This window comes from Notamacropus eugenii, chromosome 3, assembly GCF_028372415.1.
Source record: "Notamacropus eugenii isolate mMacEug1 chromosome 3, mMacEug1.pri_v2, whole genome shotgun sequence".
NCBI classification, from domain to species: domain Eukaryota; kingdom Metazoa; phylum Chordata; class Mammalia; order Diprotodontia; family Macropodidae; genus Notamacropus; species Notamacropus eugenii.
The window spans coordinates 396,019,597-396,045,058 of record NC_092874.1 but is presented as its reverse complement, the minus strand read 5'-3'; the positions used below and the strand labels follow the sequence as shown (position 1 = coordinate 396,045,058).

Genomic DNA, 25,462 nt, shown 5'->3' with positions numbered 1-25,462 from the left:
GAATGCCCGCCAGAGTGCCCCGCAGACCTGTCTGTCCGCCTCCACCTTCTCCCCGCGGTCCCGGCGGGCAGGCCGGGAGCGGGGCGCGGCTCGGTCCCGCCGGGCCGGGGTAGGCTGTGTCGCTCCCGTCGCGATGGGGCTGGGACGGAGGCGCGGCTCTGGTCACGGACAGGCCGGGAAAGAAAGAGGCCTCGACGCCTTCGGCGCAGGGCTGAGACCCGAGGCGCCGCTCCTGTCACAGCGGGGCCGACAAGGAAGGCGATGCTCTCGTCGCCACGGCTCCGCGGCCGGCCTGTTCCGTGGGGGTTGTCAGAAAATGTAGGGTTGGGGCTGGGGCCCGGCCCCACGCCCCAGGGCCCCTCCCGGGATCCTCGCCAGCACCAGGCCCGGCCCCGCGGCCGCCTCCTGTCACCCGTCCCAGGGCGGGCCGGGCCGGCCGCGGTCACGTGACGATGGCGGCGGCGAGGGGCGGAGGGAGACGGGGCGGAGGGAGACGGGGCGGGGCCGGCGGCGGCCGCGGGGAGAGTCGTCGTCGCCGGCTGCGCTCGGAGGAGCCTAGAGTCGGGGACCCCGGAGCCTGGAGCCAGGAGCCGGGAGCCTCGAGCTAGGCGCTGCCCGGAGCCGGCGGCTCGCTGCCTGGAGCTGCTCCCAGCCTGGCCTTCAGCCCCGCGTCTTCCCGCGACGCGCCCTCCGGGGGATCGGGCTCCCTGGAAGCTGTTGTAGCCCCAAGATGGATGAAGAAGGAGGAGGCGGCGGCGGCGGCGGAGGCAGCGGTGAGTGCCCGGGCGCTGCCCCGAGCCCGGCGGCGGAGCGTCGGCCGCGGGGGACCCCCGGAGAGGGGACCGAGGCTAGGGACCGAGGGGACGAGGGACGGGGACCAAGAGGCGAGCACTGAGGGCACCGGGGGCGAGACCCGAGGGACGGGGACCGAGCCCAGGTGGGAAGGCATTGGGGGACCGCAGGGACGGGGAGCTGGACCCTGGGGGGACGGAGCCGGAGGGCTCGGGAGGTGGGGGGCGAGGAGCAGAAGAGGGGTTCCGGAGGCTGCGGGGACTGTAGGGCGCAGGAGAGACCTGGGAAGTCTCGGGAAGGAGGGCAGGGGGCTGGAGCAGAGGGGCTGGGGAGGTGAGACGGGGCGGGGGCCGCTGGAGAAGGGGAAGGTAGACAGGGAAGGAGGGGGGGCCGGAACAGAGCAACCCCGCCAGGCTGGAGGGGCTGGGACACAAGGGGGAGCGGGGGGTCTGCGCCCCGAGGGGATGGGGACGGGGAGCCGGGGTGCTCGGGGACCTCCGGGACGCCTCGGAGGGACTCGAGCAACCGCCCGACGAGGACCGGGACCGATCCGGGCTGTGAGAGGGGGGCCAGGGCGGGCTGGGCTCGGGGGGATTGTGGCTAACATTGGTTTGGGACGGAGACTGCAGAGGGAAAATCGCATTTGTTCATCTGTCCGGGGAGAAGCTCAGCCTTAATCCCTCCTGTTTCCCACGAAAAATTTCTTATTTCTGTTTGTTAGAGGATCCTTTTCCTTTCCTTTCCCAAGACTAGGAAGGCAGGGTGGGGCCTGTCAAGCTCCGAGGGACATAATATAAGTTGGAGGCAGTACCGTAGAAGTTTTTATATACTCTTATTTTTTTTTTTTTACTCCAAGGGAAGATGAAATGAAGGAAAAATAGGAAAACACTGGCTTTGTTGTCCAGAGCTTTGAGTCATTAAAACTGCTTAAGCTAACAACTGCGAGAGGAGATTTTATTGACAGGGGTCAACAGTATTGCTTATTTGTTGAGAACTTGACGTGTATAAAAAAGGGAGTGTTTCATAGAAAAGAGAAAATAAATCATTTCTGCTAAGGAGTCTGTTATGAGCTGCAGCAGACAGGAGAGGTAGAAAGCAAGGCAAGGGAACAGTAAGTTTTGGCTTCTGTCTTATATTAGGAAAGTAGGTCTGTTGTACTTAGTGGGCATGGTCTGAGTGATTTCTGTGTCTTGTCTTATTGGGAGAATGCCTTAAATTCTCCTTTTTAATATTTGCTGGAAGCTGTATGTTTGTCGTAAATAAAATTCAAAACATTTTGTCTTATCTCTTAAATAATAGTGATGAAGTATAGTCATAGTGACATTTATCATTTAATTAAATTGGTATTGTCTAAATTGTATGAAGTTGATTATCTGAACAACTTTGATTTTAAAGAATTGTTGTACATGTTATATCCTTTATTACAGAAGATAGCTTCGAAAGGAAAGAAAAGCAGATTTGCAATTTAGGATTCTTCAAAGTATGACTCTTCATTTTTTCATATTTTCAACGAAATTGTCTTCCGCTTCCCACCCCCTACCTCCATACTGCATTGTCAGCATCCCTGGAGCTTAGGAAGCTTGTTTTCTGATACTGATCATGGCTGCTTAGCTGTTGTCAGTATAAATAATCAGCAGTGGTGCTTTAGAATGAGATGGTTAATCAAGGTGCTTTCAGGAATTTACAATATAGAGGAAATGTGTTTGCTGAAGGAAGTAATGTTGTCATTATGCTGAGAAATAGTTGACATAAGCTATAGGAGTTCAAGTACATGCAATTAAAGCCAGGGACAACTTTGTGACACCAAGTGGGTGCATTGTTTATAAAAGTTCTCTAGTGAGGAAAAAATCTAGTTGAAAATCCTTCAATAGCCAAGCTGCCTATAGGTTTTTTTTGGGGGGGGGATCATTCTTGGGGATAATCATGCAGCTTGTAACTGTCAGAAGCAGGAAGTATACCCAGGTTTTCCTGACTCCAAGTCGGGTCCTTTATCTACCATTCTATATTGCCTCTCAGCTGTTGAATGCTAAAACAAAATGTGATGTTAAATGTGTACTTTGAAGCGTTGAAGGCATTTGGAATGTCTTAAAGATGTTGTTGGATACAATTCAATAACCTTTTTTTTTTTTTTTATGGACAATGTAGTGTAGTGGGGAAAACAATGAACTTGGGAGTTTGGAGATGGAGATGCAGATTTTTGGCTCTGTCAGCTCCTATGTGACTGGGCAGATCAGTCCGTCAAAGCTTCAGTTTCCTCAACTGTAAAATGAGGGGTTTAAACTATCTGATATCTGTAGTCCCTTCCTTCTCTAACATTCTGTGATTCTGATTTGTTTCATTAAAAGTTTATTTTCCATGCTGTGCTGTGGAAGGCCCTTATGTCTTGTCTTTGATTCAGTGAAACTGGCCTCCTTGTTCTTCAAACATGACACTTCATCTCCCAACTCCAGGTATTTTCACTTACTGTCTGTCTCCCCATGCCTGGAATGCTCTCCCTCTTCATCTGCACTTACTAACTTCTGGTTTCCTTTGAATCCCAGCTAAAATCTTACCTTCTCCAGGAAGCCTTTCCATTAATGCTAATGTTTTTTCTCTAGTGCTTATTTCTGATTTATCCTGTATATATAGCTTGTTTGTACATAGCTGTTTGCATTTTGTCTCTTGAGTTAAACTCCGAGGTCTTGGATAGCAAAGAGTGCCTTTGCCTTTCTTGTATCTTCGGTACTTAGCACAGGGTTTGGAACATAGCAGCTGCTTGATAGATCTTTATTGACTGACGGGATCATAATTATATGGTGGCCACACTATAAATTAAATATGCTTACATTTAACTTCTGCACATGCCCATTTTTAAAAGTTAGTTCGCCTTCAAGTCGGTTCTTGACACAGTTATTAATGTATATCCAGGAGTGGATTTTTCTAATGATTTTCTTTTAAAAAAATCATGTTTTCTTTAAGTGGCATGTCATCATCAGAGATGATGATTAATTAAAATAGCCCACCTTGAATTTTTCCCAAGGAAGGTCAGTTTTATTCCTGTTTAACGGATGAGTTAATTTAGCTGGTCATAGTCATAGTCGTGGCAAACTAAGGAAGAGAACTTAAAAAATATTCATTGATAATGATGCTTAGGCTAAAGGTCCTTGAAAATTGAACAGACTTGATACTTTTGTAATTCAGCAAACCTTGAAGTTTGTACATTTACTGTCTTTTTCTCCTAAAAGATAATCAGAGAGATGAGGTTGATGTATATAGTAATTGAAAGAAGAATTAAGCAATTAGAAGAGGTAATGACTAGGGCACCAAAATTGTAAAGACAAATCACTCTATATATGTGGTATGTAACTTTTGAAATTTTCAATTCCATAAAAGCTTTGTTGATTTTCAGATCCATATTGTTTCACAGTTGTTTTTCAGAAATTATCCTTAAACTATAGTTCTGTATGACCAAATTGCCAACCATGTTCTGTTAATTGAAAAAGTGTGACAGAAAAATAACATATGGCTAAGATATAAATGTGTGTATGTATAGTTCATTTTTCAATCTTCAGAGGAAGTTGTGAGCAAAAATGAATTATATAATTCTTTACTTCTTTTAAGTTCTTAAAAAATGGACTCTATATTTGTTTTTAGTTCTTAGTGTTTGCATAGAACAGCTTTTCTAGACTATATAATTTGAATCTTAACCTTTGGTTGAATTCTTTTGTTATTGTATTTGTTTTTGCGGAGTTGATCCAGGAAAAGTATTAAGTGATTTGTTTCTTTTCTTTTTTCTTTTTTTTCCAATTTCTTTGAAATTAGTTGAGCACTTAAAATAGCTTTCATTTTGAATTGTGGTTACAGAATTTTGATATTAACTTTAATATTTAATTGATGATGAATAATTAAATAGGAGGCAATTTTGTGTTTTTGGCAGCTAATATACAGAAGGTAAACCGGCTTAATGGCGTAGCATGGATAAGGTCAGAAATAATTTATGATAGACTAGAGATAAAGTATGTTAATTTTACTTATAATTTTCCTAATATAATTTTTTTTGGGTAACTGGGTTTATTTAGAAAAAAGCTATTGTCAAAGCATAACTTTTAAGGATCATGATTCTTTATTTGTAATCTAGAAATTATGAAGCTTTTGAGGGAAAGTAAAAGGAAAATGAGAATAAATACTAAGAACTTGAAATATTAAAAGATATTAAATATTTTGAGATGATGGGAAAATTGTGAATAATCTAAATAAATACAAAGGCATGTATGTTCCTTAAGGTTTATAAAGTACTTTTATCTAAGTAATTTCATCTGACTTCTACAACAACCAGATGAGGTACATGCTATTATCATTCTCATTTTACAGATGAGTAAACAGAAGTTGAGAGAGGTTAAGTAACCTGCCTAGGGTTGTACAGCTACTAAGTATGGGAAGGGAGATTTATTCTCAAACCTTCCTAATTGCAAATCCACTGAACTAACTGCTTTAAAAAGGAGAGGGAAAATATATGATTTTTCAACCTGAGACAGTTTTGATGTTAGTCAACTATAAGTTTGTCATATTTGTAATTATTGATTGCTCTTATACTGATAAGAGACATGTTGTATTTTGAATTTGGACTGAATAGGAATCATACTTCAGTAGGTACTTAGGTTAATATTAGTTATTGGAAAAGGCTGTCACTTGTTTCAGTTAAGGTGCTTCAGAAGACGGTGGAATTTACCTTTTAAAAGTCTTGACATGAAATTCAGTGCTTTATCCATTAAACTAAGTGAATTATTTCTAAATGTTTGGCTAATTGATTCAGTTTTTGAGTTTTCATATGTATTTGTCATCCTGCAAGACAGAGCCTTACTCCACCTTTAAAATTGGGTTCCATGGGAAAATATAACACTGCATTTATTTTGGACAGCAGCACTTCCTTTTTCTGTGGACAGCTACATTTAAAACACATGGTCTTTGAGTGGAATCTGTGGTCCTCTGAGAATTGTCTGAAGAAGGAAATGGGTTGACCTATTTGGTTGCTACAAAATAAAAACAATCTTGTTTTCATTTTTGGTGGACATCTGGGATGCATTTATTATATTACATTCTAGAGGTTCTTTAAAACCATAATTTGATAATAATGGGGTTTCATTAATACTGTAACCATTTAGTTATTTCTGCAGTTACATTAAGTAGTAGTGTAGCTGATAGACTAACCACTTTCCTAGAAAACATAATATATAGAAAACAGTTCTTAATCTGAGACTATAAAATAGGATCATAATTTCCTTTTTTGAAGGAAGACTATTCATTTTGTTCTATTTTTATGGCACTTTGCTATACATATAAACATGGTAGACAGACAATAAAACAATAGGATTCTTTAATATATTCCAACACTATTTCATCTCTACAACCTCTAAAAACAGTTCCTTAGAGATCTTTTTCATTAAATAGAATTTAATAGAGCTTTATTGAGCATATGCTTTTATAATTTTGGAAATTCAGGTAGGTTGCTTTTTGGAGCATCATTTTAATAACTGACATTTTTTCATATTATTTGATATCCACACATATATGAACAACTACACATATGTATTTTCCCTTGGTAGAAATCTGTTGAGTTTCATTCAGCACATGCATAAATTTACATTTGCTGCAAAGCAAAAATGCATTACACCTAACAAGTATAATGATAGAGAGTAGTACTCAAGGGTATTTTAACAAAATATTAAAGACAGAACTCTTTGAAAAGTTTTTGGTGAAGAAAAAATTAAAGAATAAACTGAAAAGTAAATTTTTCAAATTTCACTAATTTTAATTTACTCAGATAAGAACAAATCAGATACATGACATGCAAGAAGCACAGTGTAATGCAAATGATTTCAGGCTCAGGGCCACTCTGAAGTGCTACCCAAATCAGATTAAAATATAATTGGGAAATATTTAACAAAATAAATAAAAATGTAATACAATGTAGAAGATGCTAATTTGTGATTTTTTTTCCCCTTAATATGGGTCTCAGGGATCTGTTTCAGTTTGATTTTTGGTACAACTGGTATAGTAGATAGAACGTTGGAATCAGGAGGGACCTGAGTTTGAATCCTGCTTCAGACATTTAATAGTTGTGTGACTTTGGACAGGTCACTTAAACTCTCTGGTTCTCAGTTTCCTCATCTGCAAAATGAGGTGATTGGACTTGATAGCCTCTAAGTTTTCTTCCAATTCTCCGTTCTAGTCTCCATGCTAGAATATGGAAAAATTGAAAGCTTTTAGTGTCTCATACTAAAATTTTGGCATGTTCTCTCACTGCATTCGTATTTCCCGAGTAACTTGAGGGAAGACTTAATGAGTGCCTGGTGTCCCAGCTGCAAGGACCTTCCCTTTTCAAGTTGCCTCTATTTTGTATGCATCTTGTATGTACCAAATTCATTTACATATTGTTTCCCCCACTTGGATAGAAGTTCCTTGAGGGCAAGAACTGTTTTTGCGTTTTTTTATATTCGTAGCACTTAGTACAGTGCCTGACACATAGTAAGCAATTATCCAAATACTTGTTGACTGATGTAACATTAATGAGGATGTAAAATGCTGAAATGAAGTTCTTTTTCTCATTTCTTTATAGTTTAAAGTTAACTTAAAGGTACTTCCTAGTAGGATTTGTGGGATTGTAGGAACCTATTTGTAGGTTAAATTTTCCTGGGATCAGGCAAAATAATCTTATTCTTTCTATGGACCTTGAAAATTAAAGTTTTATAAAGCTCAACTTTTTCATTTTAAATAACACAGTTCACTATGCTTGGAATTTACTCCTCCCATCACCTTTGTCTCTTAAAACTTCTAGATTCCTTTAAGACTTAACTCATTTGTATCTTTTTTGGGAAGCTTTTTCTGAACTCCTTAGTTCTTAGTGCTCTTATCTTCCTCAAATGATCTTATATTTATTTATTTGTGTATGTGTTGTATCCACCACTGCAGTATAAGCATCTTGACATCAGGTATCGTATTTCATCCTTGTCTTTTTATGTGCCCAGAATAATTCCTTACAAACAGTAGATACTTAATAAATACTTGCTTAATTGGATTGAATAGTTGTTAACCTGTACAAGATATCCCCCTGTTTAAGGGTCTAATAAAATATTTTTATTACCTTTTAAAAAAGTTACCCAAAATGATATTCTTTCCCTCTCTTTTTTGGTCAGGTCTTTCTTTAAATATACTTCATTCTGGTTCATTAATACTTTCTTGTTTATGTTCATTCATGATAACAAGCAGCCAGAAGGAATATAATTTTTTTCCCCTTACCAGAAAGTTTGCTGGTATTCCCAACTTATTTGACTTATCTAATTGTTCTTTTGCCTGACTAATTATCATTAATTTGACTAGACATGTAAAACATTAATGGTGTATTCACATATAGATTTTTTTTGTATACATGTGCACATAAACCTATATGCACACATTTAATTAGAAAGAACATAAATTGAAATGTTTTATGTGGGTCCTGCTGTTGTTTCAGCATTCAATTTTAAAATCTTATTTTTTCAGTCAGTCATTCCTTCTTACCCCTATCCTCCAATCCAACAAAGAAGTCTGGGTCTCACTTTTCCTCTCTTCTGGCAGGTGATAAGATTCCTGGTAAGCAGCAAGCTGCGCTTCACTGCAGGATATTTGTTTCGGAAGTGAATGTTTCTGCCAGTTTTCTAGGCCAGAGTGTCATCTTCCTTCTCTGACTTCTCTGTAAAGCTTGGTACTGTATTAAACAACAGTTTCATTCTTATGGGATAATGACACTGTCAGGGGCCACCCACTTGTAACTCAGGGAAGAGCTCATTCAGGAGACTTATCTCTATTGATTCCATTGCCAGGTATTTTGCTTGACTCCCTCTTGAAAGTAACTTTCCAGGAAGAAATTCTTTATTCTCATTTTCCTAGCTAGTATTTTTTTTAAAGTATCAGTTACCAGGAAATATTAGGCTGGATTGATGTCTGGAACTTTCAGGGACTTTTTTTTTTTTAATTAAAGAGCACTAAAATTTAGCGTATTTTTAAAGTTATGAAACAGACTGTCAGAATCAATCCAGTTTCAGCTTATTGTAGATACAAAGACCAGTCACAGTAACTTGGAAAAACAATAGAGGTGCAAAAAATTACGTTTCCATGGTGTCTTTTCACATTATATGAGGTCTTTCTAAATAATTTCTTATGCCATCAATTCTTTCCCCCATACAAATGAGCTTTCCATTTTTTTTCTTCATCTGTTTATCTAAGCATAAAGATCATAGATCTAGAGCAAAAGGAAACCTCAGAAGGTATCTAGTCCAATCCCCTCACTTAACACATGAGGAAACAGGCCCAGAGAGGTGAAGGGAGTTGACCAAGGTCACACAGGTAGTAAGTGTCAGAGAAAGAATATGAATCAAGGTCATCTGATTCCAGAGCCAAAGCTTTCCCAGCCCCCACCCCTCTCGCCAGTACCACAACTTTATTGAAGTGTTAATTATTTCTCCAGAGTTTCTAAGGAAAGTTTTCTTTCTCTCTGGGAGGATTATTTTAAATTTATTAGAAAGATGAAAAAGTTGGGGCAATATTCAGTTTCTCCAAACTTTCCTATTTTGGATGAGGGCACCTCCATCCTCCCAGTTTCCTAGATTTATTAACTTAGTGTCATCCTTGACTCTTCTCTTTCCTTCATCTTCCATATCCAAAAATATGTGTAAAGATCCACGTGCCACATCTGTCATCTGAACCTATCCTGTTTACTCCACCACACTGTCAATCGTCCTATTTCAGGCCTTTAGCACATCTTAACTGTAGATAGCCTTCTGATTGTTCTCTCTGCTTCCATTCTTTCCCCTTTTCTACTGCTCTTATATGCAGCTGCCAAAATAATATTACTAACACATAGGTTTAACTGCGTCATACCCTGCTTAGAAATCTTCATAGAAAAATACATAAATAAATGAAAAAAGGAAAAAAAGAAACCTTCGTAGGTTTCCCCGTTTCCTTTGGGATAATTACAAAATTCTCATTCTGGCACTTAAGGTCTTCTAAGATCTGGCTGTAATTTACCTTTTTGGATTTATTTATTATTATTTTTATAATGGCTAGCATTTTTATAGCATTTTTAGGTTTACAAAGCACTTCACAACAATTCTGTGAGGTGGGTACTACTATTATTATTATATTCATTTTACAGATGAAGAAACTGAGGCATTCAGAGATTAAGTGACTTTCTCAGAGTCATGTAGATGGTAAACATCTGAGCCTAGATTTGAACTAAAGTCTACTTATTTTGAACCATTTCCTTTTATGTGCTCTGTATTCTAGCCAAATTCTTCTCAGACCCTGAAATTCCATCTCCTACCTCTGTGCAATTACACAGACTGTTTTCCAGGCCTGGAATTCATTCCTGACTCATTTCCCTGTCTCAGGATTGTTCCTTCCAAGTTTTCCTCAGGTGCTGCTTCTGCCATGAAGCCTTCCTGATTTTCCCAGTTGTTAGTGTTCTCTTCTTCCTAAAATTGCCTTTTATTGTACTTATTGATGTATAGATAGTATCTTTCAAGTAAGAATGAAAGCTCCTTGAGGGCCTGGGATATTGTGTTTTTACTTTGTAGCTCTAGTACCCAGTACAGTGCCTTGCATAGAGTTGGCATGTAATAAATGTTTATTGAATTGGATTCAACAACATTTATTATTCATCTGCTATGTGCTAGGCATAAACCAACCTCCTGGAGACACAATGATGGACAAATATTTGGACTGAATGTTTGCTGTCAAGGAACAGAAATAATATCATATTTTGAGTCAGGAAAGACCTAAATTCAAATAATGCCATTGACTATGGATGAGTCCCTTACCTTCTTTGATCCTCAATCTGTAGAATGGCAATAATGATGCCTGTAGCACCTACTTCATAGGTAAGATGGTTGTAAATTGATTAAAAGAGATACCGTATACAAAGTTCTTTATATATATGATATATATGATACATGTGTATATATATTATATATCACATGGTATATAATATATATATAAATGATAGTAGCTATTATTATTATAATATCATTAGTAGAGTAGAAGAAGGTATGTCTAACATATACTTTAATGCTGGATGACTTTAATGCAAAAGTGGGCATAGGGAAGGACAGTGAAAAAATATTAGAAAACATGGTTCAGGAGTAGGAAATGAGTGCATAATGGCTTATAGATGTTACAGAAGCATCATGTCTGTGCATTATAAATACTTTAAGAAGCAAATTGGGAGGTACTGTCCTGAGCTTCAAATAACATCTCAAAAAGTGAAATTGAATAGAGTCTTAACAGACAGGAAATAGACTGATTATGGGAAAGTGGATTTGGAATCAGAGGAACTGGATTCAAATTCTCCTTTTGCCACTCACTAGCTATTTGACTTGGGCAATTTACTTGATCTGTTTGGGTCTCAATTTTCTCATTAGTAAATTGAGATAACTTTTGAGTTCCTTTATATCAACTCTTTGTGGATAGCCAGACCACAGATTTCTTAGAGCTAAGATAAAAATCAAAACCAAATTAAAATGAGTAGAAATGAAAAGACATCCATCAAAATTGAAGCAACTCTAACCTGACCTATTTAAATAATCTGTTGATGCTGAAAGGGATAAAATAACAGACAGTGACACAGACTAAAGCTATTTTCTAAAGAGCACAGTTAGGTGATTCAGTGATTAGAGTACCAGGCCTGAAGTCAGTAAGAACTTAGTTCAAATTGGATCTCAAAAACTCAGTAGCTGTGTGACTCTGGGCAAGTCACTTGACCTCCTTTTGCTTCAATTTTCTCTTTCCTCATGTAAAATGGGGATAATAATAGTGCCTGTCTCTCAGGGTTGTTGTGAGAATCAGATAAGATAGTAATTGTAAAGGGTTTAGCACAATGGGGACCACTGGTATAAAGGAGGCCTAAATGAGGTAAGTCATTTGCTATAAGAAGGACAAAGGAGCTAGGAAATTAGCTTAGTCAGCAGACACTTACAAGTGAGGTTCTATGACAGTCAAGTAGTTGGTTGGTTTAAAATATATACTTATTTATAAAGCCTCAGGGATAGAGGGCAGTGAAAGATGATGAGCAATACTGTCTCCTAAAACATCAAGAAGCAATGAAGTAAAAAACAAGCTTGTGGAAAGTTTGGTGAGACTCAGTTAGGCCAGCTTGTACTAAGAACATTTAAGGGTAAAAACTAGAAGGATAAGAATCACATGACACCTGGAAAATACACTGTCAAGATTTCTATAACAAACCTAACAGTGGAATCAACACTTTAGGACTTTGCTATCATAGTCCCAAGGGTACTGCATGAAGAAGTACAAATGGTCCTAAAGAAAGTGAAGTTTGGAAAAGCAGCTGGACTAGACAAATATATTCACAACCTGGAGTCAGCACAATTTCAAGGGCATTTAGGGATTAATCCTTAAGATAGCTGAAAAAAAAAGGAGTATCAAATGCTTGGAAAAAATCATGGGTAAAATAAACAATAGTGTTAGTAAACAAAGGTGATTGAGAAAATATTGAGAAACTTCCAACCTACCTACCTGCTTTTTCAACTCTGTGAAATGTTTACGATAATAATGTATATATGCTAAAAAGTCATGAGAAAGAAACAGGTAGAATTGGAATATAATATATTATTAATGAAGAATTACAAAAGATAAATAGCATAAAGGATATTATTAAAATCCAGTGTAATTGGAAAAAAAAGATGGACAGTAATATGGTGAAACTGCAGGGTAACTGATAGATGTCTCTTACGTGCCAGTGGTATCCATACTATGTGAAGATATCTATAGAAGTGCATCCAGCATGATTTGTTTACCTCTATAGGGAATTTATGAGAAGTGGTAGACAGGGTTAGGTCTCATAGGAGGAGAAAGTGTAGATGGATTGTGGTCGTAATAGCCACACTGATAAGATCATAGATCCACTAAAGCAAAAAAAAAAAAGTAGCAGAAGTGTGGACAAACAGATAACTATAATGTAAGTTAGAATAAGATAAATTCATAGGTGAAATCAAGTAGAGATTTTCTGTCTAGTGAAATTAGAGAGGAATTCATGGAGGAGGTAGGCTTTGAAGGACGGAAAGGACTTCAGTAAGGTGGCAATGTGGAGGGAGTCATGGGAATGATGTGAACAACTGAGCAGAGGTGAGATAGGACAAGAAAAGTTAAGGAAAAAACTAGCAATCCACTTTGCCTGGAGTGTAGAGTGTGCCAAGAGAATTAATGTGAAATTAGAAGGTTAGATTGAAGAAGACATGCATTAGGAAGAATAACTTAGCAGAGATGTGAAGGATGTGTTAGAGAGAGAAGAGCAGGGGCATGGGACCAGGTAGAAGACTGTTGTAATATTCCAGATGGGAGGCAGCAAATGTATATGCTAGGATGGTAGTATTGGGAGTAGAAAGGAAGAGATAAATTCGAGAGATTTTTTAGAGCTAAAATTGATGGAATTTAGCAACTGATTGTATATGGATGGTTGGGATGAAGGCAGAATTAAAGGTGAATGACTATGATTTTGAGTCTTGGGAACTAGGAGAATGGAAATGCCATCAGGGAAAATAGGAAAGTTAGGAGACGTTGCAGGTTTGGAGGTAGATTATTTGTTCAATTTTGCACAAATTGAGTTTAAGATGTTGGCATGACTACCAGGTAGAAGTATCCAAAACAGACAGCTGGTACAATAATATCATCAGTGGTAAAAAAATATTTTCACTTTTCAGTACTGTAGGCAAACTTTTCTCATTTTTTTACTTGCTACTTCTTCATGGGTAATTCTAATGGAATGAATGATGATAGAGAGGACTCCATTTTCTTAAATAACCTTGGTCCTTTAGATGACCCAAATCTGTTTAGGTTCAGCGATTCCTGTAGTCTAGAAAGGGATACTTTATGTCAAAATTGTCTCACTTTTTTTCTCTCTCTTAGAAAAACCTTTGAAAGCATCATGATTGATACTCTGATTATTCTGCCTTTGGTACAGAAAAGTGAAGATTAATCATTTAATCAGTAAATATTTATTAAGCATCTGCTATGTGGCAAGCATTGTGCTAAGTGTGAAGGATACAGAATGAGGCAAAAGACAGTCACTGCCCTTAAGGAGTTTATAATTTAATGAGGGAGACAACATGCATGCAAATACATAGAAAGCAAACTATATGCAGGATAAATAGGAAGAATTTAACACAGGAAAGGGCACTGGAATTAACGGGAGTTGGGGAAGACTTCCTGTAGAAGATAGTATTTTAGTTGGGACTTAAGGAAACCAGGGAGGTCAGTAGTAGAGGGGGTAGAGTGTTCCAGGTATGATGGGAGATAGCCAGAGAGAATGTCTGGAGTCGAGAGATAGAATACTTACTCTGGTGGTATTCAAATGACTGTCTGAGGGTGTATATACTAGTCTCATTAAGTATTTGAGTCTAAACATTGTTTTTTGAGCTAGTGTTTTTATGTAGTTCTAAAATAAGTTCCTGCAGTTCTTCTATCCCGTGCTATTCAGAGTTAGAGGCATTTTGTGTTTACAATTTTCCAAATGAGTGAATATTTGGAAATATTGATTAGATGTATCTTTTTGAAGCAATTGTATGTACAAGTAGAATATATTAGTGCTGTTCTTTCATTTGCTGCTTTTTATTTAAAAACCGTAGTTCCTTTTGAATATTTTACCTGGATCCAAGAAGTTATATTCATTTCTGTGGGAAGCGTGGTTCAAACTGGTAACTAAAAAGAGTTACTTTTAAAGCTCAAATGTCAGTGGAGTATGTGGGTGGGTGAATTTGGAAGGGATATTCACAATGGTATGTTAGACTTAAACCCATATGGAAATGATTAGTTTTCTAGCTTTATGTAGTAAAAGTTTTATTTTAAAATTTTGCAAATGTATTTTAAAAAATGAATGTTCAGAGTTGAAAATTCAGTTGAGAAAATACATTTACATAGTACAAAAGACAAATGTTTCTGGCATATCCTTGGATGAAGAACAAGTCTTAAATCTCTAAGGAAAAAAGTTCTTCCTTTTTCTTCCTCCCTTTCCCTCCCTTTCCCTACACTTTCCTATTGGATTTTTTAAAATGCAATTTAAGCTTCAGCTGGGACTAATACAGGATCCAGCTGTAACTTTTTGTTGTTGTTCGCATGTCCGGTGGTGGTCAAACCAAAGACATTGTATGAAAATTTAATAAAGGAAAGGGCAGGGTGGGAAAAAATGACACTCTTTAAAAGTATGTAATAAAAAGCTACAGGAAGTAGTCTCAAAAAAAGTAGTCTTAAATCAGACCTCTGATTTAAATCTCATCCTGAAATACTTATTTTGTTTGTTATTGTGGTTTAGTGAAAGAATGTTGGACTAAGAATCAAGAAACTTAGGTTGAAGTTTTGTCTTCATCACTTACTAGTTGTGTGACCCTGGGCAAGTCACCCCATCTCTCTGATATACCTCATACATAAAATAAAGATACCAAATAATATGATTTCTGAGATCCCTTCCAACTCCCAATGTTTTGTAGTTCCATGTTTCCTTTAGTAAGATTATAAACAGACATAGATATGTACATATATGTATATATATATATATATATATATACACACACACATTTATACATACACAGATAGAGTGCACACAAAATTAGCAAACTGTTTAGGATGGGAAGCAGAAGGTACTAACTTATGAAAAGCAAGAAGTCCTACTGGACCTGAAATACTGTTCTATTAACATGAAAGGAAGGAAATGGTGTCCAAGATCAGATATATCTTGAACTCTAGATTAGAAAGTAAAGCTCAGTTTTCTTAAATTAGTTCAAAAGCGTCTATCTGTACATAGAGAAAGTTCCTAAGAGGAATGGAATTAGAAGAATGGCTTAGTTAAAAAGATTGTTAAAAGCACATTGCAGTAACAATTTCTTTTATCAGGGCTCAAGTGTTAAGAGAGGTAGTGTGATGTAGTGAATAGAGTCCTGAACTTGAATTTCTGAGGATCTGCCTTCAAATTCCAGCTCAGACTCTTACTTGGTAAGGATCTTCAATTGCATTTTTAAAAATCCAAATCTGAACATGAGGTAGTTAGAAATTATAAACTATAAGATCCATTCCAGTTTTCCATTAGTAATTCTATGATTCCTTTAACTGAAGATGAATCATACTTTAACATGATTTTTCGTGATTAATACAATTAAAAACTGGTGTTTCTATGTACTTTTTTGTCTTAGAAACATTCTGTGCTTGTTTTATGTTAAGGAGGCCAGATTTCTCAGGTTTCTTGTAATTGCAGCCAGACATCCGGTTTAGGGATTTGAGAGCAATGCTCATGTGAAGAAATTGTACAGCCCTTTAGGAATCTGCTGATTTTATTCTTCCTTTTATGTGGAATTTAGTAGGCAAATTTCCTTGAAATCTCAGGCTGCATTTTCAGGTGATCTTCTTGGGTTTATGTGGCCAAAGGTGTTAGTACACTAAGTGATATAATTAGGATCACAGAAATCAAAGCATATTAGGTAAATACTTGAGAATTGATTAATCAAAATAAGAAAAATTGAAGTTAGTTTTGAAATGAGAAATATTTTATATTCTTTAAGGTGACTTTCCTCTAGCTATTTATCCTAACAAGAGTTCTGTTTAAAATATATTGATAAACCTTTTCCCTCACTAGATCCTCAATTCCAGAGCTCCAGAATTCCTTGTAGTTATAATTGTAAAGAGTTAAAAAGGTGAAGATTGTGTCTATGCAAAGTATCTGTACAGTTTTTTTTTTATTGTAAGAATTGGGAATGTATTAGTTGAAGAGTATTTTAGTTAAAAGGAAAGAAGGAAGCAAGCATTTATTAAGTACCTACCATTTATTTCAGGCACTGTACAAACATTATCTCATTTGATCCTAACAGAAATCCTAAGAGGTAGGTGTTAGTATTGTTCCAGTTTTACAGCCAACGAAGCTGAGGCAAACAGGCTTAAGTGACTTGTCCAGGATCACATAGCTAGTAAGGTTTGGACTCAGGTCTAAAGAGCCCTCTATCCACTGCAAGCACTTTAGTGCCTAGGAGTATGCAAAATAAAGGCTTGACATAGAACCTACTAACCATCATCCCATGATGGTATTGGGTTAGGTGGTATGTACAGGGATTCAAGAATAATAGTACCTAAAATTGATCTAGCAATACAAGGTTTACAAAACACTTTATATAGGGTACCTCGTTTGATCCTCACAACAATGCTGGAAGCTAGCTGTTATTATTTCCATTTTGAAGATGGGGAAACAGTTTAGAGAGTAACTTACTTACCCATCCAGCTTGTGTTAGAAAACAGCATTTGAAGTCAGGTTTTCATCAGACTCAAAGTCTAGCGTTCTGTCTACTACGTCATTATCCTGTTGAAAGGACCTCTGATGCAAGATAGCTGTCATTTTTATATGCTTTTCAGTTGTTAAGTCTCCCCTATTTGGAAAGTTTATTTCTTTCTTTGTTTGGAGGTGGACATGAAACCTTCCATCTGTACTGTTGTAGTATCTGATTAGAAATGACAAGAGCAATACTGCATGTGAAGTAGGAGCAATGTTGCCTAGAGAAGAATCTTTGTTCTGTTTTAGAACGCTGAATTTGCAGAGAAACTTTTTTCTCAAGAGAACTTTTTTGAAAATCTGCTTATAAGCTTTATGGACTTTTCTTTTGTCTATTGATGTTTCTAGAACAAGTTATTCAACAAAGTTTTGCCTTGTCTTTCACTCTATAGTGAAAAAAATGATTTAAAATCTGTAGGGTTATTTTCAAATGGTTATGGAGCAGGATAAGATGTAAGCAGAAATGGGTAGGGAGAGTGTATATATTTTCGTTGTCATTTTTATAATTTACAAGATAGTTTTTTTTTTTTGCTATGTGATTGAGGGAGGGAAGAAACTATTAGGAAGCAAATCTTTTGGGAGCAGTTTTTTATGTTATAGTAATATCATGCTATTAAAAGAAAAGGTTTTTGTTGTTCATTTTTTAGAAATGTCTTTATGGGGACCACCTAGTTTGAAAAAAAATTTTTTTTAGGTTTTATTATATTCACTAAACCCAGTCCTACTTTTTGAACCAAAGAGTATTAGCAATGTACACTGTCGGCATATAGGGGAGGAAACCCTGTCCTGGATCTAATCTTGGATTGTGTTCTCAGACCAGATTTATGCCCAGGTCAAAAGAATAACTCCTTGCCTGGATCCCGGGACCTCTGAAGTTACCCCAAAGCGTTTTCCTTTGGTACCTCAAAAGTAGAGTAAGGAATCTGCTTTATAAAAGGGAAGGAGCAGCTGCAACTTGGTCGAAAGAATGGTCAGTCACATGAAACCTTTAACTTATCTCTGACTGATAAATAACAGGCGAGTCACAGCAGCTTCCTGAACTCCAGTTTCTTCATCTGTGAAATAAGAGAGTTGGAATTGATTCAGTGAGAACTTGTAGCTGTAGGAACACTGTGTGCCCTTTGGCAGTATGTACTGTGCATCAGAGGTGTCAAATACCAGTGACCAGAAACATACTAAGTTGTCATTGAGAAATAGTTAACAAAATAAATAAAAATATAATAGAATATAGATAATGCTAATGTGTGGTTTTCTGTCTGTATTCTGCCTTTGGGGATCCTTATGCTTAATTTGGTGGTCCTGCTTTTCTATTTTAGTCTGATACTGCTGCTGTGTATGCTGAATGAGCAATATTGTCTTTTTATAGAGTCATTCTGCTTATGTATTGGAGTTTATTAATCTTCCCATTCTTTTTCCAGCTCGAAAATATTCTGGCTGTGTCCTCATGTACTTATGATTGTCCAACTTGTATTTTATTTTGAATCTAAATCAACATTTTATATTTCAAAATAGTATTTTTCCATAGTGCCCTCTTCAGAGGACCTTAGAAGTGCCAGAGAAACTGAGTTAACTTCACCAAGGTCACATAGGTACTTAATGGCACAGTTGGGATTTGAACTTAGGTTCTGTTGCTGCTTAAAGTAAAGCATTTAAAAAAATGAGTAAACTTCAGTTTTATTTTTTCAGCTCTGAATTTTTTTCCTCCTGTCTCTTCTCCTCTCCACTGAAAAAGCAAGAAAAACAAAGTTATAAATATGTATACTCAAGCAACATAAATTCCCTTATTAGCCGTTGTCCAATATATGGAGAGGTATTTATTCATATATATATATATATATATATATATATACATGTATGTATATATGTATATATATGCATATATGCTTTTCTGAAAGTATCTCCTTCATTTTTTATAGCACAGTTGAATGCCATCATATTCATATACCATAACTGGTTCAGTCATTCTCCAATTTATAGCTATCCCTTTCAGTATTCTTTTTAAAGCGTCATTCTGCCTTTTAAGTCTTACAGTAAATTATATGGCACTATTTATGAAAGTAACATTATAACTAGTTCTTATTGCATGTCCAAAGGGTGTCTGTTATCTAAACACAGTAATTATTGGAGAACAATAGCATGAGTAATTTTAAAAATATTTCAGTTTGAGTTTGGAGGTTTCTGTACTTATATGTAAGTATAGATATTTTTGACTTCCTGCAAACCAAAAATAACGATACCACACTTTAAAGATATAGCTCTCCAACTTTCCTACCTTCTTGTTTAGATCCACTTTTTTGCTCCTGAGTGTAGTTAATAGCACACAACACTTTTCCAGTGGATGAAATGATGAAATTTGGTGAATCTAGGTAAATTTTCTCCAACATTCCCCTGACCTAATAGTAGTTAAGTGAGTTTGTTACTAAAGGAATGGCATTAATTTGGTATGACCTTTTTTTGTTGAACACATGCTGGCTACCTTCTCTAGATATTTACTAACTGGTCAGCTCTCTCTCTAAAATTCTATAATTTCTTTAAGAATACATTCTGGAATTTTGTCATAAGCCAAAGTCACGTTAACCACCCTAAAGTTTTCAAATTACACACACTTACTTTTGTTGAAAATCAGTCCCCTCCACTTCTGTCCATAGCATCTTTCCTGTTCTCCATGGCCTTTGAATAATCCCTGTAAGTGGCTTATTAATCATATCTGCTAGCACAACTGAAGCAAGACAGGCTGTCTTTCTAACCTTGTTATTTCATAATTTTCTTAGGATAAAGAGAAAATTCTTTGGACCCATAAGCCTTTTTTAAAATTGCTTTTGCTGAACCAAACTGCTTTTATGCTAGTTAACAATGTATTCAGTTAAGTAGAATAGTTGTTAATGCCAATAAGAATTTGAAAACAAGATTGAGAGTTAATCATACTAGGCATTTGAATCTGCACTCTTGATTTACTGTGGGTAATGGTATTTCTGAAGGTGATATTTTCTGGTTCCTTTTCTAGCTTATTATCTACCCTTTGTTTTTCTTCAGTTTCTGTATTTGCATTATTTCCAAGACAGAAGAATGTGAAAGCATCCTGGCCCCAACATACCTTCAACAGAATAGTTGAAACTCCTCAGTGTTCTGGAGACACTTCAGTTGACACCAAATTACCTCTATGACTACCTGAGATTAAAGGAGGTGGTGACTGGGAAAAAGGGAGGGCTATGAGGAGGACGATCTCCGAACATTTCAGTATTTTAATTGAATTGCTATTGCACTATCAGGTAACAAGGAACAGCTGCAATACTACTTTCTTTAGCTACCATAACTTTTGAATGGATTGTGTGTAATTCATTGGTGTTCTTGTTAGGTCAAAAGAAAGCAAGAAACCTCTAATACATTGAGTGGAACTCTTCTGGTGAATTTATGGGAAATAATGGAGAGTTGCAACTGATGGGTGGGCAGGGATGGGTTGCAGTTTGCATCATTGAAGGAACTTTTATATAACTAATGAACATGACCTTTTGGATATTGAATATTGAGGTAAATTTTATTATAATTGATTAAGACCAGTGTTCTGGTCTGTCTATCCTTTTGCATACTGACTCTGTTATCCAAAATGTTGGCTATCTCTCCTAGTTTTGTGTTATCTACAAATTTGATAGGCATAGCATCTGTACCTTTTTCTAGGTTATTTACAGAAATATTAAATAATGCCAAAGGAAAAATCAGATCCCTAGAAGCCTCTCTCCAAGTTGATCCTAACCCATTAATAACTATTCCCTATATTTGGTTAACTAGCCAACTCCAAATCTAACAGTGCTAACAGTGCTATTGTGTAGCCCATATATTTCTATCTTATACAGAAAGATAGCAAGAGAACCTGTCTGATGTTTTTTTCAATCTAGGTAAACTTTCTACAAAATTCCCTTAATAATAGTTTAATTATTCTATCATTAAAGGAAATAACATTAATTTGGTATTACTTACTCTTGTTGAACCCATGCTATCTTCCTTTTCTAGATATTTACTAACTAGTCAGTTTTATATGTAAAATCCCATAATCGCTTTAAAAATATATTCTGCAGTTTTCACCACCCTACAGTTTTCAAATTACATTCTCTTCCTTTGATTGAAAATCACTCCTCTCCAGTTCTGTCTATAGTATTCTTTCTTGTTCTTCATGATCTTTCAGAGATCATTGTCAGTGGCTTCTCAGTCACATCTGCTAGTTCTTTCGCTGCCCCAAGATGTAATCCATTTGGACCTTGTAAATGGAACTGACCAAGGAATGATAAGTGCTCTCTTTTCATCTCCATATTTATCTTGGGTTTCAACTTCCTATTAGCCATTTTTGTTTTATGCTTTCTCCCTCAAAGGTTATTCTCCTTGGCAGAAAAAAACAAAATAAAAAAATATCAAAAGTTGAGAAGTTCTTTTTTCTCCCTATCATCTATTGTTATGCCATACAACTTGAGCAGAGGTCATGTTCCTTTTTTTTTTTTTGGTTATATTTTTCTCCAGTACAATGAAGATGACCCCTTTTCATTGACTTTGGCATTCCTTGCCAGACTCAGCTCATTCTAAGCTTTCACATTCCTGACACTTCTTTTTGTTGGTTAGTAAGCATTTATTAAGCACCTATATACCAGCCACCATGAAAAGCACTAGGGATACAAAGAAAGGCAATTGATAGTCCAATTCCTTGAGGGGTTCGCAATCTATTATTTATTTTTAAAATTCAGTTTTCTTTTTTTTTTTTTAATTTTTTAAAATTTATTTATTTAACTTTTAACATTCATTTTCACAAAATTTTGGGTTCCAAATTTTCTCCCCATTTATCCCTTCCCCCCCCAAAACACTGAGCATTCTAATTGCCCCTATAACCAATCTGCCCTCTCTTCCATCATCCCTCCCTTCCCTTGTCCCTGTCTTCTCTTTTGTCCTGTAGGGCCAGATAACTTTCTATACCCCATTACCTGTATTTCTTATTTCCTAGTAGCAAGAACAGTACTCAACAGTTGTTCCTAAAACTTTGAGTTCCAACTTCTCTTCATCCCTCCCTCCCCACCCATTCCCTTTAGGAAGGCAAGCAATTCAGTATAGGCCATATCTGTGTAGTTTTGCAAATGACTTCCATAATAGTTGTGTTGTGTAAGACTAACTATATTTCCCTCCATCATATTCTGCCCCCCATTGCATCTACTCTCTCTTTTGATCCTGTCCCTCCCCAAGAGTGTTGACTTCAAATTGCTCCCTCCTCCCATTGCCCTGCCTTCCATCATACCCCCCCCCCCACTTATCCCCTTCACCCCCACTTTCCTGTATTGTGAGATAGGTTTTCATACCAAAATGAGGGTGCATTTTATTCCTTCCTTTAGTGGAATGTGATGAGAGTAAACTTCATGTTTTTCTCTCACCTCCCCTCTTTTTCCCTCCACTAAAAAGTCTTTTGCTTGCCTCTTTTATGAGAGATAATTTGCCCCATTCCATTTCTCCCTTTCTCCTCCCAAAATATCTCTCTCTCACTGCTTAATTTCATTTTTTTAAGATATGATCCCATCCTATTCCATTCACTCTGTGCTCTATGTCTGTGTGTGTGTCTCTGTGTGTGTGTATGTGTATGTAATCCCACCAACTACCCAGATACTGAAAAGTTTCAAGAGTTACAAATATTGTCTTTCCATGTAAGAATGTAAACAGTTCAACTTTAGTGAGTCCCTTATGACTTCTCTTTGCTGTTTACCTTTTCATGCTTCTCTTCATTCTTGTGTTTGAAAGTCAAATTTTCTTTTCAGCTCTGGTCTTTTCATCAAGAATGCTTGAAAGTCCTCTGTTTCATTGAAAGACCATTTTTTCCCCTGAAGTATTATAGTCATTTTTGCTGGGTAGGTGATTCTTGGTTTTAGTCCTAGTTCCTTTGACTTCTGGAATATGATATTCCACGCCCTTTGATCCCTTAATGTAGAAGCTGCTAGATCTTGTGTTATCCTGATTGTATTTCCACAATACTTGAATTGTTTCTTTCTAGCTGCTTGCAATATTTTCTCTTTGACCAGGGAACTCTGGAATTTGGCCACAATGTTCCTAGGAGTTTCTCTTTTTGGATCTTTTTCAGGCGGTGATTGGTGGATTCCTTGAATACTTATTTAGCCCTCTGGTTCTAGAATCTCAGGGCAGTTTTCCTTGATAATTTCATGAAAGATGATGTCTAGGCTCTTGTTTTGATCATGGCTTTCAGGTAGTCCCATAATTTTTAAATTGTCTCTCCTGGACCTATTTTCCAGGTCAGTTGTTTTTCCAATGAGATATTTCACATTATCTTCCATTTTTTCATTCTTTTGGTTTTGTTTTGTGATTTCTTGGTTTCTCATAAAGTCATTAGCCTCCATCTGTTCCATTCTAATTTTGAAAGAACTATTTTCTTCAGTGAGCTTTTGAACCTCCTTTTCCATTTGGCTAATTCTGCTTTTTAAAGCATTCTTCTCCTCATTGGCTTTTTGACCCTCTTTTGCCAATTGAGTTAACCTATTTTTCAAGGTGTTATTTTCTTCAGCATATTTTTGGATCTCCTTTAGCAAGGTATGGACCTGCTTTTCATGCTTTTTTTGCATCTCTCTCATTTCTCTTCCTAGTTTTTCCTTCACCTCTCTAACTTGATTTTCAAAATCCTTTTTGAGCTCTTCCATGGCCTGAGCCCATAGAATATTTATTCTGGGGATGTTTGGGATACAGAAGCCTTGACTTCTGTGTCTTTCGCTGATGTTAAGCCTTGTTCTTCCTCATCACAAAGGGTGGGAGGAGATATCTGTTCACCAAGAAAGTAACCTTCTATGGTCTTATTTTTTTTCCCTTTTCTGGGCGTTTTCCCAGCCAGTGACTTGACTTCTGAGTGTCCTCTCCACACCCACTTTGCCTCCAGATCCACCCAGCCAGTACTTGGAGTCTGAGATTCAAATGCTGCTTCCCAGCCTCAGGGCTTTTGGTGGGGGCAGGGCTGCTATTCAGTGTGAGATTAAGTTCAGGTGCTCAGGTGGGGGGCAGGGCAGCCACAAGGGACTCAGTTCCCTCAGGGGGTTTACACAGAGACCTTCAACAATGGATCCCAGCTCCTGCCTGCTTTGGGAGCCCCTGTCTGCTGCCACCTCTGCTGCTGCCTCCCGAGGGAGCCTGAGTTATGGAGACACCCCACTCCCCTCTCAGTGAGCCAAAAAGACTCTCTCACTTACCTGTAGTGCCTGTGGGTGGAGGGACCTGTGAGGCTGCTGGAGATTCTGTCTCTGAAGCCTGCTCGGATCTGTTCCTCTCGGTGCCGCATGGCCAAGGCAGGGCTGGGCTCTGCTCTGGGTCTGGTGCACGACAGACCTTTGGTGTTGGTTTTTCAGGTCCCTCTGGAACAGAAATCTCCTCCACTCATTTTTCTGTGGCTTCTGCTGCTCCAGAATTTGTTGGGAGTTCTTCTTTACAGGTATTTTATGGGCTGTGGGTTTGGAGCTAGCATATGTGTACCTTTCTACTCCACCATCTTGGCTCCTCCCTCAGTTTTATTTTCAATTCCAAATTACCTGCCTTCTCCATCCCTTTCTTCCACCCATTGAGAAGGCAAGAAAAACAAAACGCATTGCAAATATATATGGTCATGCAAAACAAATTCTTACATTAGCCATGTTCTCTGACTGCCTCACCTTCCCAAAACCCCTTAAAAAAAAAAAAGCAAATGTGCTTCAGTCTGTACTTTCAGTTCATTAGCCATCTATCTGGAAATGTATAGTATATTTCATCTAGAATCCTTTGGAATTAAGGATTCATAGTGAAAAATGCCATCTACCTCCCAAGAGATAACAGGTGAACTCTGATTACAGATTAAAGTATATTTTCTTTCACTTTATTTTTTCTTGTTTTTGTTTTTTGCATCATGGCTAATGTGGAAATTTGTTTTGCATAATTTCATATATGTAATGGCTATTGTATTTCTTGCCTTCCCAATGAGTAGGGGAGGAGGTGGAAGGAGGGAGATAATTTGGAACTGAAAATAAAAATTAAAAAAAAGAACCCGTTGAATTTGTGGTTGGTCATCGTGTTGATCAGAGTGCTGAGTTTTTCGAAGTTGAGCATCTTTACAATATTGCTGTTATTGTATAGATTGTTCTTCTGGTTCTCTTCAGTTCGATCTGCATTGTTTCATCATTTCCCAGGCTTTCCCAAAACCATTCCCTTCATCATTTTTTACAACACAATAATATTCCATCACATTCATATACCATAACATATCCAGCCCTTCTCCAGTTGTTGGGCATTGCCTCAGTTTCTAATTCTTTTTTTAGTCCAAAAAGAACTGCTGTAAATGCTTCT

The 25,462-nt window shown here is 37.6% G+C and overlaps 1 protein-coding gene across 3 annotated transcripts in view; it reads left to right on the top strand.

The window, feature by feature from the left end:
- Positions 1–476: 476 nt before the first annotated feature.
- The window catches only part of CYTH3 (cytohesin 3), a 136,418-nt gene continuing 111,432 nt past the window's right edge, over positions 477–25,462 (top strand). Inside the window, exon 1 of one of the 3 annotated variants that reach the window (XM_072597856.1) lies at positions 477–773. In XM_072597856.1, the coding sequence (XP_072453957.1) occupies positions 731–773 (43 nt within the window). In that variant the 5' untranslated portion in view covers positions 477–730. The remainder of the gene's footprint in view (positions 774–25,462) is intronic. The other 2 variants (XM_072597858.1, XM_072597857.1) reach the window with 2 other exon arrangements.